The sequence below is a fragment of the Odontesthes bonariensis genome, chromosome 12, assembly GCF_027942865.1.
Source record: "Odontesthes bonariensis isolate fOdoBon6 chromosome 12, fOdoBon6.hap1, whole genome shotgun sequence".
Classification (NCBI taxonomy): Eukaryota; Metazoa; Chordata; class Actinopteri; order Atheriniformes; family Atherinopsidae; genus Odontesthes; species Odontesthes bonariensis.
In genome coordinates this window covers 16,966,469-16,979,361 of record NC_134517.1, presented here as the reverse complement: position 1 = coordinate 16,979,361, position 12,893 = coordinate 16,966,469, and the positions used below count along the sequence as shown (strand labels likewise).

At 44.2% G+C, this 12,893-nt stretch overlaps 1 protein-coding gene across 6 annotated transcripts in view; it reads left to right on the top strand.

Annotated features, from left to right (window-relative positions):
* Positions 1-12,784, top strand: part of mcf2lb (mcf.2 cell line derived transforming sequence-like b) — a 43,515-nt gene extending 30,731 nt beyond the window's left edge. For 4 of the 6 annotated variants that reach the window (XM_075479327.1, XM_075479325.1, XM_075479326.1 and 1 more), the window contains exons 11-33: positions 1,565-1,756; positions 1,854-2,045; positions 2,313-2,472; positions 3,362-3,411; positions 3,527-3,594; positions 3,756-3,822; positions 3,931-4,046; positions 4,164-4,233; positions 4,316-4,408; positions 4,501-4,593; positions 4,685-4,810; positions 6,607-6,828; positions 6,940-7,032; positions 7,136-7,214; positions 7,363-7,435; positions 7,989-8,095; positions 8,385-8,477; positions 9,233-9,298; positions 9,412-9,489; positions 9,866-9,975; positions 10,168-10,280; positions 11,497-11,600; positions 11,693-12,784. In XM_075479327.1, the coding sequence (XP_075335442.1) occupies positions 1,565-1,756; positions 1,854-2,045; positions 2,313-2,472; positions 3,362-3,411; positions 3,527-3,594; positions 3,756-3,822; positions 3,931-4,046; positions 4,164-4,233; positions 4,316-4,408; positions 4,501-4,593; positions 4,685-4,810; positions 6,607-6,828; positions 6,940-7,032; positions 7,136-7,214; positions 7,363-7,435; positions 7,989-8,095; positions 8,385-8,477; positions 9,233-9,298; positions 9,412-9,489; positions 9,866-9,975; positions 10,168-10,280; positions 11,497-11,600; positions 11,693-11,772 (2,445 nt within the window). In that variant the 3' untranslated portion in view covers positions 11,773-12,784. The remainder of the gene's footprint in view (positions 1-1,564; positions 1,757-1,853; positions 2,046-2,312; positions 2,473-3,361; positions 3,412-3,526; positions 3,595-3,755; positions 3,823-3,930; positions 4,047-4,163; positions 4,234-4,315; positions 4,409-4,500; positions 4,594-4,684; positions 4,811-6,606; positions 6,829-6,939; positions 7,033-7,135; positions 7,215-7,362; positions 7,436-7,988; positions 8,096-8,384; positions 8,478-9,232; positions 9,299-9,411; positions 9,490-9,865; positions 9,976-10,167; positions 10,281-11,496; positions 11,601-11,692) is intronic. The other 2 variants (XM_075479328.1, XM_075479324.1) reach the window with 2 other exon arrangements.
* The last annotated feature ends 109 nt before the right edge of the window (positions 12,785-12,893 follow it).

Sequence of the window (12,893 nt, the reverse complement as noted above, 5' to 3'; positions counted from 1 at the left end):
CCCGACTTCGAACAATCCAAAGTTTCTCTAATCATGACCTGACAAAATGACTCTCACTTTTGATTGTTTTTGGATAACATTCATACTTCATTCTAGTTTATTTGACACGAACTGCTGCACTGCGATGCAGATCAGTACGTAAACGAGGCACAGGCCATTTACAGTCAACAAAAACATGGAAAAAGAAAACACACCTCATACAACATGCCAGAGTTTTATTCTGATCCACATCAATAATATGATTGTGTGGTACGTAGGGGTGGAACGGTACAAAAAACTCACGGTTCGGTACGTACCTCGGTTTGGACCCTACGGTTCGGTACATTTTCGGTACAGTGCCGAAGGAGGCGTGTAGCGAGGTTCGAGCACATGTAATAGATATCTGAATCCTGCCTCTTCTACAGTGGAATATGGGCGCATAGCAGATGCGATGTAAATTCCAATTTCTTCGGTAATTTTTTTTGCTCTGCATGTATTCGTATCCAGGGGTTGTTGTAATACATTTGGGAGACGTAATTGGTCGGGTCTTTTCATGGTTCTATAGAACGCATCTGCATCTGACGGAGGTGTGTGGTGGTCGGTAGCTACGCCCCATGTCATGCTATCACGGCTGAAATGTTTCATCATACCACACAGACACAACCTTGGCGTGTTTAATAAGTTAAACTTACACGTTGTCTCCTTTGTCTGCGGCGCGCTGCTCTCCTTTCTTCCTTCATGAAACGAAGAAGTATCGCCTGCGCTTGATCCTGACTCTCTCTGTGAGCTCTTCCAGCCTCATTGTTAGACGCCTGATGTGATTGTCCATGATTAATATCACCATCATGCAGACCATGAACACGGTGGCCTCCCCGCTCTCCATATTAGCTTATTTGTGGTGTTTTTTCTTCTCTCGGGTTTTGTTTTGTTCTGTTTTGTAGTTGAATGTGGCGCTAAACGGCTAACGGCTCACGTCACTGACGCGGACGGCTGCGCGCGGCGCATCAGTCCCGACTCATGTGCAATGCAGACTGAAACAGCTCCGCTGGGGAAGGACAGTTATCAGAACGAAATTCGAGTAGGACAGTTCTGATAACTGCGTTCTTATAACTACTCTGTCCGAAAGCGTATATCTCTACGGACCAATCAGAGCTTGCATGTGGCAGTGTTTAAATGGGTCCTGAAGGAAACTCTTGCAAAATAACAGTTCCGCGTTCAGAAAACTTACGTACCGTGTGTATTCTGCGTGGAAATGCGCATACCGAACCGTGACCCCCGTACCTTGACGGTTCGGTACGAATACATATACCGTGCCGGCCCTAGTGGTACGTCATAGTGGCCCAGTCACATTTAAAAAGAATTACGGTTGAATGCTATTTTATTCATACATGTACATGCTGGGCTAGAAACAGAATGATAGCAGTATACTTCTTAGACAAGGCTGCCTAAAATAAGAGAAACTAGACTTTTTTTCTTCACAAAACAAATAAGTTGGAGAATTCAGGCTCATCCAAGACTTGAAAGTGAATAGCCTGAAGGGGGTCTTGTTGAAAAACCGAACTGTCAATTCCTCTTTGGTCCACAGGAGGTTCTGGACAGAGCCGTGGGCTTGTCTCGTGAGGGCGATGATCTTATCCAGAACTCCCACTATGCCGAAGACTCAATTCAGCCCAAATGCAGCGAGCTCAGAAAAGTCAGTGACAGTGTGAGCAGCGATTTGAAGGCCAAGAAGGACCATCTGCTCAAAGCCAAGGAGCTGCACCACCGGTTGGAGAGGGTGAGAAGACGACATGTGCACGAACACCTCCATCCTAACGGCCTTTTCTTGTTGTTTGTATATCTAAAAATTCCTCCTCCTCTGTTGTCCTCTTCAGGCATCTAAATGGGTTGATGATGGAATTTATCTGCTGGCATCTCAGCCAGTAGACAAGTGTCAATCCCATGAGGGGGCGGAGTTGGCCCTGCAGGAGCTGGAGCGTTACCTGGACAGCGCAGGCCAGAATCAGCTGACTGACATCAGCACCATCTGGAAAGAGTACGAGGCCGTGCTGAACCAGCAGTTAAGGGTAAGAAACATCACTCTGCTGCTCTCAGATGGATTGTAACAACTTGATGCAGTTATGATGAAGAGAAATGAGTGGCTGCCATTTGACTAGATTATTGTCATGTGTCTAACATCACTAGGTCTCACATTATAGGGTTACTGCTGTATTAATGCATTGCTAACACACTAGACATAAAACCTTTGAGTGAAACGATCTGCTGACTCATAGAAACACTTAAACGAGCATCAGTTATTGATGACACTCCTCTGATGGCTTCCTGTGCGTCAGGACCAAGTGGAGAAAGTTTACCAGAAGCAGGCGTCCATGCAGGAGATGTTTGACAAGAGGAGGGTCAGCCTCAAGAAGCTGGCGGCCAAACAAACCAGGCCTGTGCAGCCGGTAGCCCCGAGACCTGAAGCCTTCATCAAATCACCCCTCAGCTCACCTGGTGAGTCATAGAGTATTGCCTTCTTACTCTTTTATGCTCTTCATTCTTTAAAGGATCGTTTCCAACCTCTCCGCAGTTTCTGTTTTTCACAAAAGTACAGATCACATTTCTATCTCAACTAAAAAGAAAAGCTTTTGTAAAAAAGTCTATGAAAAATGCAATAAAACGTGTAAATGTTTCTTGCCGATTTCAGCATTTAAAAAAAACCAAAAAACTTTCTGCAATTCAAATGGTGCACTTTCTGATGATATACTGCATATTTTCTTAATCAGGCAATCAGTGGTAGTCTTTTTTCTGGCTATAGATTTCTATTCCGTGCTATAACTTATCATTGCTGGGCTGGTTGGCTAAAAGAGCAGCCAAAAACATGAAAATGAAATGTGAGCAGTATCGATTCTACAGTTTGATTAAAAGGATCTCTGGCAGTTCAATAAATCTCTCGTACACACTTTGACATTCATTTTGTAGTTTTGAAGCTATTCCTTTCAGGAGTTAGATAGTCAAAAGCATTATATAAGTCAGACTATTAAATGTTCTCTTTTTTTGTTTTCTGAAATGATTTGTTTGTGCGAACAAATTGTGTAAAATACGTCATAGTTAGATACACCTCATTGCATGTACATAATTTACTAATAGCATTGATAAAGTCACAAATATTTCTTGATTTTTTTTTTTTTTTTTTTCTTACAAAAATACCTAAATTTCCAAATATCAAAATTCTTGTTCAAATCTTAACAAGCGAATGTTGCTTCGGGATTAGGTCCCGCTGATGATCAGCTAAAATAAGCACAGATGTTGCATTTTGACTGTTGGTAAATAGCTGCAACGGGCCAAAGTGGTCTTCCCCTTCAGTTTGAATAACTCAAATGATGATTTTTCTCATCCACAGCACACAGAACTCAGCAGGACAAAAGCTGCTCAGACAACAGCTGTGAAAAAGTAAGAGTCGTGATCCTGCTTACGTCCGCTTGCTTTCGCACACTTTCGTGTCACGTTTGAATGACCGTTTCTTATTAAAAGTGATCGGACCGGTTTTTTGGGGGGGTTTCTGCAGAACGGAGACAGTAACAGCAGACATGCGTCTCAGTCGGAGGAGGAGGAGAACCTGGCAGTGCTCAGGCGGTGAGGGATCAGCAGTGACTCTTTCATCTGTAATCAAATTACACAGCAGATGGGCTGTGTGAATGTGCTTATCTCATTATCTATAGCGCCGTGCCGTATCTTTTCCGAGTATACCGAATCCTCAGTTTGATCCCTGTTTTGCCCGTCTGTTCTGTCTGCAGACATGTTATGAACGAGCTGCTGGAAACCGAGAGAGCCTATGTGGAGGAGCTGCTCTGCGTACTGCAGGTGTCTATTTATTTTTTCCCGTCACAAGGTTTTTCAGGCCTCTTTTTTTGTTTTGTTTTCTTCACCTGTGCCAGGGATGTCATGCTTTTATTTTTGTTGTCATTATAGGGATATGCTTCTGAGATGGATAATCCAGCAATGTCTAACCTCATTCCTGCGTCACTGCAGAGCAAAAAGGAGGTTCTGTTTGGCAACATGCCAGAAATTTACCACTTTCACAAAAGGTGACCGAGCGCCACCTGGCTGTCACTGATGATGCCTGCACCCAGGTGTGTGATATTCAAACCTTTGCTCTCAATTGTAAATTTATCGTTTTGGTTTTTTGTTTGTTTTTTCTCCAGAACCTTTTTAAGGGAGTTGGAACAGTACACAGACTGCCCTGAGCTGGTTGGGAGGTGCTTTCTGGAGAGGGTGAGTGAATTCGGAGATTGCCAGTACAGACACTGACAAGCAGCTTTCTTAAATGCTAACCGTTTCCCCCTGCTCACCTCAGATGACTGACCTGCAAATCTATGAGAAGTACTGTCACAACAAGCCTCGCTCCGAGAGCCTTTGGAGGCAGTGTTCAGACTGCGCTTTCTTTCAGGTGAGCTAAACCCCCAGCAAACGAACAGTCGGAACATTTTTTTTCAACTATTTCCATATTTTTGACCTGCTTTTGCATCCTTATTTCATCAGGAGTGTCAGAAAAAGTTGGAGCATAAGCTGGGTTTAGATTCTTATCTGCTGAAGCCAGTTCAAAGGATTACCAAGTATCAGCTGCTGCTGAAGGTATGAATAAATCTGTCGGCCACAAATCCGCTCTCGCCCCCTTTTTGTGTCATTGCCGTGAACCTGTTTGTTTGTGTTTTTCTCACTGCAGGAAATGCTGAAGTACAGTAAAGGCTGTGAGGGGACTGACGATCTTCAGGAGGCATTGACCTCAATCTTGGGCATCCTCAAGGCTGTCAATGACTCCATGCACCTCATCGCTATTACAGGATATGAGGTGAGACATATAATATTAACAAGCCCTTATTGTACCATAGGCCACATGAAGATCTATGTGGAAAGGAAATCCTTTAGTGGCTCAGTACCATCGAATTGCCACTCCTGCATTGAATGTTTATTCATTCTGTGACGCACTTTTAAGTAATCTTTTGGTGCAGAGCAGGATTCCCCATCCACTAAGTAGTCCAGCCAAAAGAAGTAAGAAAAGGCAATATGAATAGCAATTGTTACATTATGACACTGAACTGATGAGTTGAACGCTGCATAGACTTGAGGCACCAGCTTTACTGAGATATTCAACTGTGTTGCTGGATTCCACCAGCTCCCGTCGGTGGGAAATTGGTGATTAAGTTGCAAATGTTTATCGGTTTGTGGAAAATATGTGTGCAGGCCCATATGTATCAATGTGTTAATCAGTTATGTTGCCTTACAGTGACAGCAGCTAAACAACCGGCCCCTTTGGGTGCTCTCCGGCATTACACCTAAGATTCTCCCACAAAAGATTTGAAATGAAGCAGTGAAGAGGCAGCTGAAGTGAAAACTTTGATGTTTAATTCTGGTGGTTTAACAAAACAAGATTATATTCGGGAGTGATTTATACAAAATCCTTCTCTTCTCATAAGCTCAAAGTAATTTCTTTTATTGACTAGCAAGCAGTTTCAAGCCCAGTTTCTGCATTATTCTTTCAGAAATAAAGGTATAAGATCTGAACTGGTTCCAGGCGTTGTATTGCATTTGATGTTGTTCATAGGAATAGTAACTGTGGTCCAATAAAATAGAAAAATACTTTATTCATCCCCCAATGGGGGAAATTCAAAATTTCCCCCATTGGGGAAAAAAATCGGCAAAAATTCAATGAAGTGTTGATGAAAGTGCAGGAGTTCCCGACTAAAGGAATCTCAGGCAGGATTGAGGAGACTCTGCATTCGGTGATGTTCATGGCAGTCATTTGCCATTTTACACCAGAGGTAGCTCGTTTAAACAAGCCCATCAAATCCTTTCTCAATGTCAATGATAGCATGTTATTATGTTCTGTTATATTATGTATGTTATACTGACGATTCCCTGAGATATTTAGGCTAGTTTACTAGTTAGTTTTTAACGGGACCGCAGACATTAACCCCACACAGCAGCACAGGGAGTCAGCTGCTAGCTGTCTCACAGATTGTAAAACTGACTCTTTTTGTCCGCTAGTTTTCGCTGTCAGAGAACAAGTTACCGTAAAGAGGAAGTGGGCTGTCCCTAACACTTGCTGCCCAGATCGCAGCACACCGATTTTAAAATCGGCATTTGGGCCCTGGTGTTGTGTTCCCGTCAGTGCCGTGACGGAGCAGATAAAAACCTGCGATTACTGCAGTCATTTGACGTGTGATTGAACGCAAATGAAATACTTCCACACTGCACTCACCAGTGGATTAACTTTACCAGTGTAAAAAGTCTGTAATTAATAAATCACTGATGTTTTTCAACCTCTGCTCTTGAAGGCGAGAGTCGACACTTTATTTATTCATGTTGAATCCATTGTGTTGGTGTACAAATGGACTTTATTTTTCCCTGGCGGGAAATTCTTTCGCCACAGCACTCCAGTGCACAAATTACAAAAGATTAAGTATATCAAGAGTCACAAAATTAAAAATTACAAAATGACCCAAGTTTGCAACCCCAGGACCATACCAGTACATAACCGAACAAATCAAGGTGTTTATATGTCAGTTTAAGGCCTCTGTACATGTTTTACGACATGCTCGGTGTGGAGTTGATCCGCTCTTTCATACAGCATCATTCCTTCCTCAGGGTAATCTCAGTGAGCTGGGTAAGCTGCTAATGCAAGGATCATTCAGTGTGTGGACGGAGCACAAAAAAGGCCACGCCAAGGTGAAGGATCTGGCCCGATTTAAGCCCATGCAGAGGCACCTCTTCCTCCACGAGAAGGCCCTGCTTTTCTGCAAGAAGAGGGAGGAGAACGGGGAGGGCTACGAGAAAGCTCCTTCGTACAGCTTCAAACAGTCTCTGAGTGTGAGCTCCTGCACAGTGTTTTTCTGCGCTTCATTTCTCCTTCATCTGTTTCATTGAGGGAGTTGCTTCAACTCACACACAGTACAATGCTCCTCGCTGTTTGTTGAACAGATGCAAGCGGTGGGGATTACTGAGAATGCAAAAGGAGACAACAAAAAGTTTGAAATCTGGTGCAACTCCAGAGAAGAGGTCTACATTGTTCAGGTAAATAAACGCATGGAAGTCGTTTTCACTCTCCGTTATCAGTAATGAGCATTGTGAAGTTCAACGGCGGTGCTCCAGTATTTATTTCCATGTTGATTTTCAGGCACCCACGACCGAAGTAAAAACCACGTGGGTAAATGAGATTCGGAAGGTTCTGACCACCCAGCTGCAGGCGTGCAGAGGTGAGAGGAAAAACCCCTTTTTAATGCTGTGTGAACATTGCAGTCCATGTTTGATCAGACACACAAAGCCCCACTACTCGAGCTGATATGACGATGAAAGTCATACTGCTGCTTGGAAGTAGATATTCTTCATCTCTTTTTCTTTAAGAAGCCAGCCAGCAGAGGGCTCCAGACCAGGTTTTCCAGTTTCCACCTGTGCCCAGTGGAACAGTAAGTCTCAGGTAAGTCTGTGTCCCCACCTTATTTACTCACAGTTTTAATGGACGGCACCATATGGGATGGCCTCGTTTGTCAGTTTGTTCGGTCCGCCGGCTTTTCTGTCGCTAAGTGTGACTTTCAGTTGCTGCGGAAAATGAAGTAAGCAGCTTACCTGCTCTGGTGAAGAAGGTCAAGGACCAAATCCAACTTAAGGCTGATCAATTTCTCTCAGATTGTGAAAAGATTTGCTGATATTTTAGTTTTTTAAGATTCTATTATGTTGTGTAGAAAGTTTTTCGCCAGTGGAAAAAGAGCATCTTCTCCTCTGAATCGGGCTTCCCACCATCTGAAGGGACATGCAGTTGCATCAGAATACGTGGAGAACAGACCCCCCCCCACCCCCCCACCCCCTATTGTAGTTTAAAGAACTGAGCCCAGCGGAGAAGCAGAGGAGACATTTTGAATTCCAACCGTTTTAACAGTTGCTTCCAACCCCAGCTGTAACGTTTGAACTGTGGATGATCAGGACCAATTGTTTCAGAAGTTGCTGAACGTTCCACTTTTGTTCACCGACAGCCCATTTAAGACTGGTCAGAAGAGCTTTAAAAAGGGCGACGAGAGGAAAGCTGAGCCCTGTGGCCTGGATGTCAATTCCTCTTCTTCACCAAAGCTCACAGGAAAAGGTAAGTAAGGGGGTGAAAGGAGGTACAGTGGTTAGTGAGTTGTTTGTTTTTAACAGGTCTGCCTGCTCCATTTGTAGTGCACATATTACACAAACTGCTTATTACTGTACCTCTTTGATTCCCCCTTTTTCTAATGATTGACCCATGTTTTAACTTTCTGTTTTGCAATGACTTCTTCCCTCTTTAATGTTTTTCTCCCTTGCTTAACTCACCGTCTTCCTGCCTGCCTTCCTTCCTTCCCTCTTTCCTTCCGCCTGTCCCATCTTCTTGCTTCTCCTCGGGGGGTCAGACGAGGCAGTGACAAGCCCAACCTCAGACAGAGCTGCTGTGGCTAAAAAGCGCTTTACTTTACAGGGATTCAGTAACCTCAAAGTCCAGAAAGGTAACAGCAGGCCGTTGTCATTTTCCTAACCAGCATATCATATCAGTGTGAAATGGCGAGAGTATATTTCATTTGAAGTCGTTCTGAAGTCATGTATTTACTTTGTTGCTTTGGGGTAAATGAAGTTGCACCCATGTTTGACACGGTTTCTTGCCCTGAAATAGGCCTCGTCGTGCCTCTCTATTAAAGAAAACAGCTTTTTTTCTTTTTATGGACTAAATAAACCAGATGGAAACTATCTCTCAGTCTGTGGTAGAAAACGTATGTTTTAAAGACGTGCTTCTGTCCACAGAGCCCTCTGATGACAAAAGTTTTACATTACCCATGATAATCTTCCCATCACAAGGTATCACACAGCACTATCCCCCAGTTTTACTCTGCCCAGTGCCTTTTTCGCTGCAGACATTTTGACCTGCACGTCCAAGTAAAACCTCAGAGTAAAGGAGCCTAAAAGGGAAACGACTTGCTTGGGTCAAAATGCTCTCTGTGAAAAAGGGCGCCTTTTTATGTTGGCCTCCTCTGCTCAAAAAGCGCTGCAACACCGAGCTGCTTTTAGCAGACATTTTCCCTTTTTTTTAGAATTAGCGCTTTACCTTTCATTAGTTGTCCTCCCTCCTCCTGTTTCCTGCATTATTTAGTCTGAGCTGAAGAAGTGTCGTTTGCTCAGTAGCTTTTTGAATATAAAAGTTCTGATGGCGACGCCTGCCACGCCCTAAAATCTGCTATCGTCTCTCCTTTTTCGTGCTCGACGACAGGCTCTCCAACCAGCCCGGATCACAAGACGAAACGGCAGAGCGATCCCACTCCGTTTGGCTTCAAAGGTCAGTCTCTCTCTCTGCGTCGGCACAGCCGCGGACTTAAACTTTGCTGAGTTGGGCTGGCTGTACAGCAGCTGCTGCGGGGTTAGTGACCGGCTGTGCCTCATGTCCCTCAGATGCAGGTCCTCCTCCTCTCCACCTGACCAGAGCAAGGTGGTTCAGCACCTCTAGTCTCTTACAGACAAAATGGAGAGGTACTACTGGCGCCGGCTCGCTCACGCCGGCTGTGTGTCGGCACACTATTTCACTACCTTTCAAGCTTGGTGAAAGTAATCGAATTAGCCACTCGCACCAACAAAGACTTGCTTGCCACTTTGTTCCTGTATTTGAAGATGCATGCCACCCTCTACAGTCTGAAGTGTTTTTGGGGATCTGATGAGTCATGCTGGGATTCCCCGGGTTTAGGGTGTTTTCCTTCTCTGTTGACAGTGGCCCGTCCTCCGTCTCTTTCACACTTTTAGATCCGTCCCCGCAGGTCACACACACACACACACACACACACACACAGGTCTGACAGCAGCTGAAGCTGTGGAGTCGACTCCAGTTGACGCCTTTGCCTCTTTTGTTCAGGCTGGAACAAGGCGTCGCTGTCGCTGGGCGCTTCAGAGGAACATGACGGATATTCCAGCGCTGAGGATCCTCTAAACTCTGACCCAGAGGATGAAAACGTCAAGAAGCTGGTGAGTCACTCCGGGGTCTACAGCACTGAATATTATGCATTCTTCTTTCTGCCCCCATGTTAGTGTTGATCAGTAGAGATGACTTAAAAAGATTGTTCACGCTAGAAAATGATCCTACTCGTGGTTCCTTGTGAAGCGGCTGATTTTGTAGTTTGATTGTGTGCCGTCGTCTGCCTCTTATCTCGACTACAGTGTGCTGGCAAATACACTGTGGTGGCCGACTATGAGAAGGGAGGCGCTCAAGAGCTCTCAGTGAAGAGTGGAGACATGGTTCAACTGGTCAAGGAGGGAGGCGATGGACAGTGGTGAGAACACGACCTTTCTGTGTGTCTGTGCTGCAGCTGCAGTGAGCGCTTTGATAAAAACACCTCGGATTAGAACTCCTCCTTTTACAATTTGAAATAATTCACAGTTGGTACATTTTTATTATAACGAGTTTATTATAACAAGACACCACACAAATGCCATCGTTATTAGACCACAGGAGACAACAGTTATCTTTCGCATCCGTTTCATCAGGATAATAATAAAGGAAATTGATTGAGAATTTTCTCCGATCATATATAGAAATCAGCTACTTCCGATGTGTAGATATACATTCTGGCACCAGTCTAAAATTTCACATCTGGAACTTGTACTTGATGTGCTGTAGCACAGCCAGGCCTGCAATTTAATATTCATTAAGTGACCAAAACTTGTTCTGCGTGCAGATTAGAACAGCTTCACACACAATTTAAATGCTCACAAATTGATTCAAGTACTTTGAGAATATTAAAGGGATAGTTCACCTCTTTTGACATGAAGCTGTATGACATCCCATATTAGCAATATCATTTATGAACATTGACTTACCCCCCGCTGCGTACTGTGAGCCGAGTTCCAGCTGAGTTTTGGCGTTGACGAAGGTAGTCCGGCTAGTTGGCTAGGGTCCCGAAAATAAATCGTCTTGCTTCACAAAACAATTTGCGTTCAAAGAGTAATACATTTGCATCACAAAATCGTCCATCCAGAAAAAGTCAGACCTCACATCGCTTGACGCTATTTCTCTCTACCTTTGCATCACTACGGGCTCTGTAAACTGTGCAGACCGAGCAGTCCCCTGCTTCCGAGCAGTAAACACTGTAACAGGTGCGGCTATCGCTAGGTGGCTGAACGCATTGATATGAAGGGAGGCAAAAATAGCACCAAGCGATTGTGAGGTCTGACTTCTTCTGGAGGGACGATTTTGTGATGCAAATGTATTACTCTTTTGAACGCAAATTGTTTTGAGAAGCAAGACGCTTTATCTTTTAAGCCCCAGCCAACCAGCCGGACTACCTTCGTCAATGCCAAAATGAGGCTCACAGGACGCAGCGGGGGGTAAGTCAATGTTCATAAATGATATTGCTAATATGGGATGTCATACAGCTTCATGTCAAAAGAGGCGAACTATCCCTTTAAGTGGGTTATGAAGTGTACACAGAATAGAAGAGATCCATCTGCTCTTTTGCACAACTGCCCTAATAGTGCTTTTGTTTCCAGGTTTGTGCGCAACCTGAACACGTCTAAGGAGGGCTGGATCGCTGCTGCTAATCTCATCACCTTCATCGAAAAGTCCAAGTCTTGTCAGTCTCTCTCCAGCTCAGGTATTCAAAGCAGCGCTCCCAGATTAAGCCAACCAGCACCCAGCTGTTAGAAGTAAGAGTCGTCATCTCAGTGTGGTGTGTGTTTCCAACAGAAGGCAGTGGTTCTGGGAACCTCAGCACCTCGTCCAGCTGCAGTGAGACCTACACAAACTTCCCGGACATCAAACCCTGAACTCTCTTGGGCTCGTCCTCCGTCGCGGAGCGGCCTTCCAGAATGCTCGCATCACGTGGTTGTGTCTGTGCTGTATCGCCAACATCAGTACTCATGTGAATTTTGCACAGAAAAGATGTATTTTTCCGTACGTTTCGATCAAATTATTTTTTATCATATACGCACCACCTGTTAGGACAATGACGCGTCTCTTTGAGTTGATTGTGCCATCATTCAGTGACCGTACGGAACCGATTTGCACACAAAGTAACGTCGCAGTGTAGTAAAGGGAATCTTCCTGTCGTCGCACACCTGTAGTCTGGTTATTTCTATGATCATGTGATAGATGTACGAATGGGCCAGCAGGACTGATCTCACTTCATGCATCTATGGATGTTCATGTTACAGATGGGGAACAGTTCCTGATCTCATGTGGACGATAGCCGTCTTTACATTCCTCTGCGATAAATTTACCACGTGCGTGTTCATATCTCAACTGTTATTGTAACCTTCAAAAAGGGTGGGAGAGACAAATCCGTGCTTCTCGTTTAGCTTGAATGTTTCCCCGTCTTCCTCCACATGTTTGTTTGTTTGTTTATTTATTTGTAAGAAAACACCCATATGTATTCATCCACAGTTTAATGTCCTCCTCATCCCTCCTTTTCCTCGTTGTCTTTTTACTCTCCAGCTGTCTGTTGTCAGCCCGTCTTTAGACACCTGTTCTGACACTTGGCTGTCCAGACTGTGTGTGTATGTGTGTGACCTTTCCTCCTCTAATGACCTCGCGGTCCAGCTCTTTGTGGGTTTTCACGAATGCAACAAACGTTCTCTCAGCGGGAGGAATCAGAGATCAATGTATAAAGCTAACTTATTCCCCGCAGAAGGACCACGTTCTGAATGTAGATACTGTGAAATATTATGTCTGTCATAAGATGATTGTTAATGGAGAAGATATATTGTACATGAAGTATGGTGATGTCACTATTTTGTGACTTGTCTAATTTTTTTACATAAACGACTTGTGACAATGCAATCTGTGTCTTTGTTTTGTGGCTCTGATTTAGTGGATGGATTATTTTTCTCTTTGTGTGTGTGTGTGTGTGTGTGTGTGTGTGTGTGTGATTAACAGTCTCTCAGCAGAA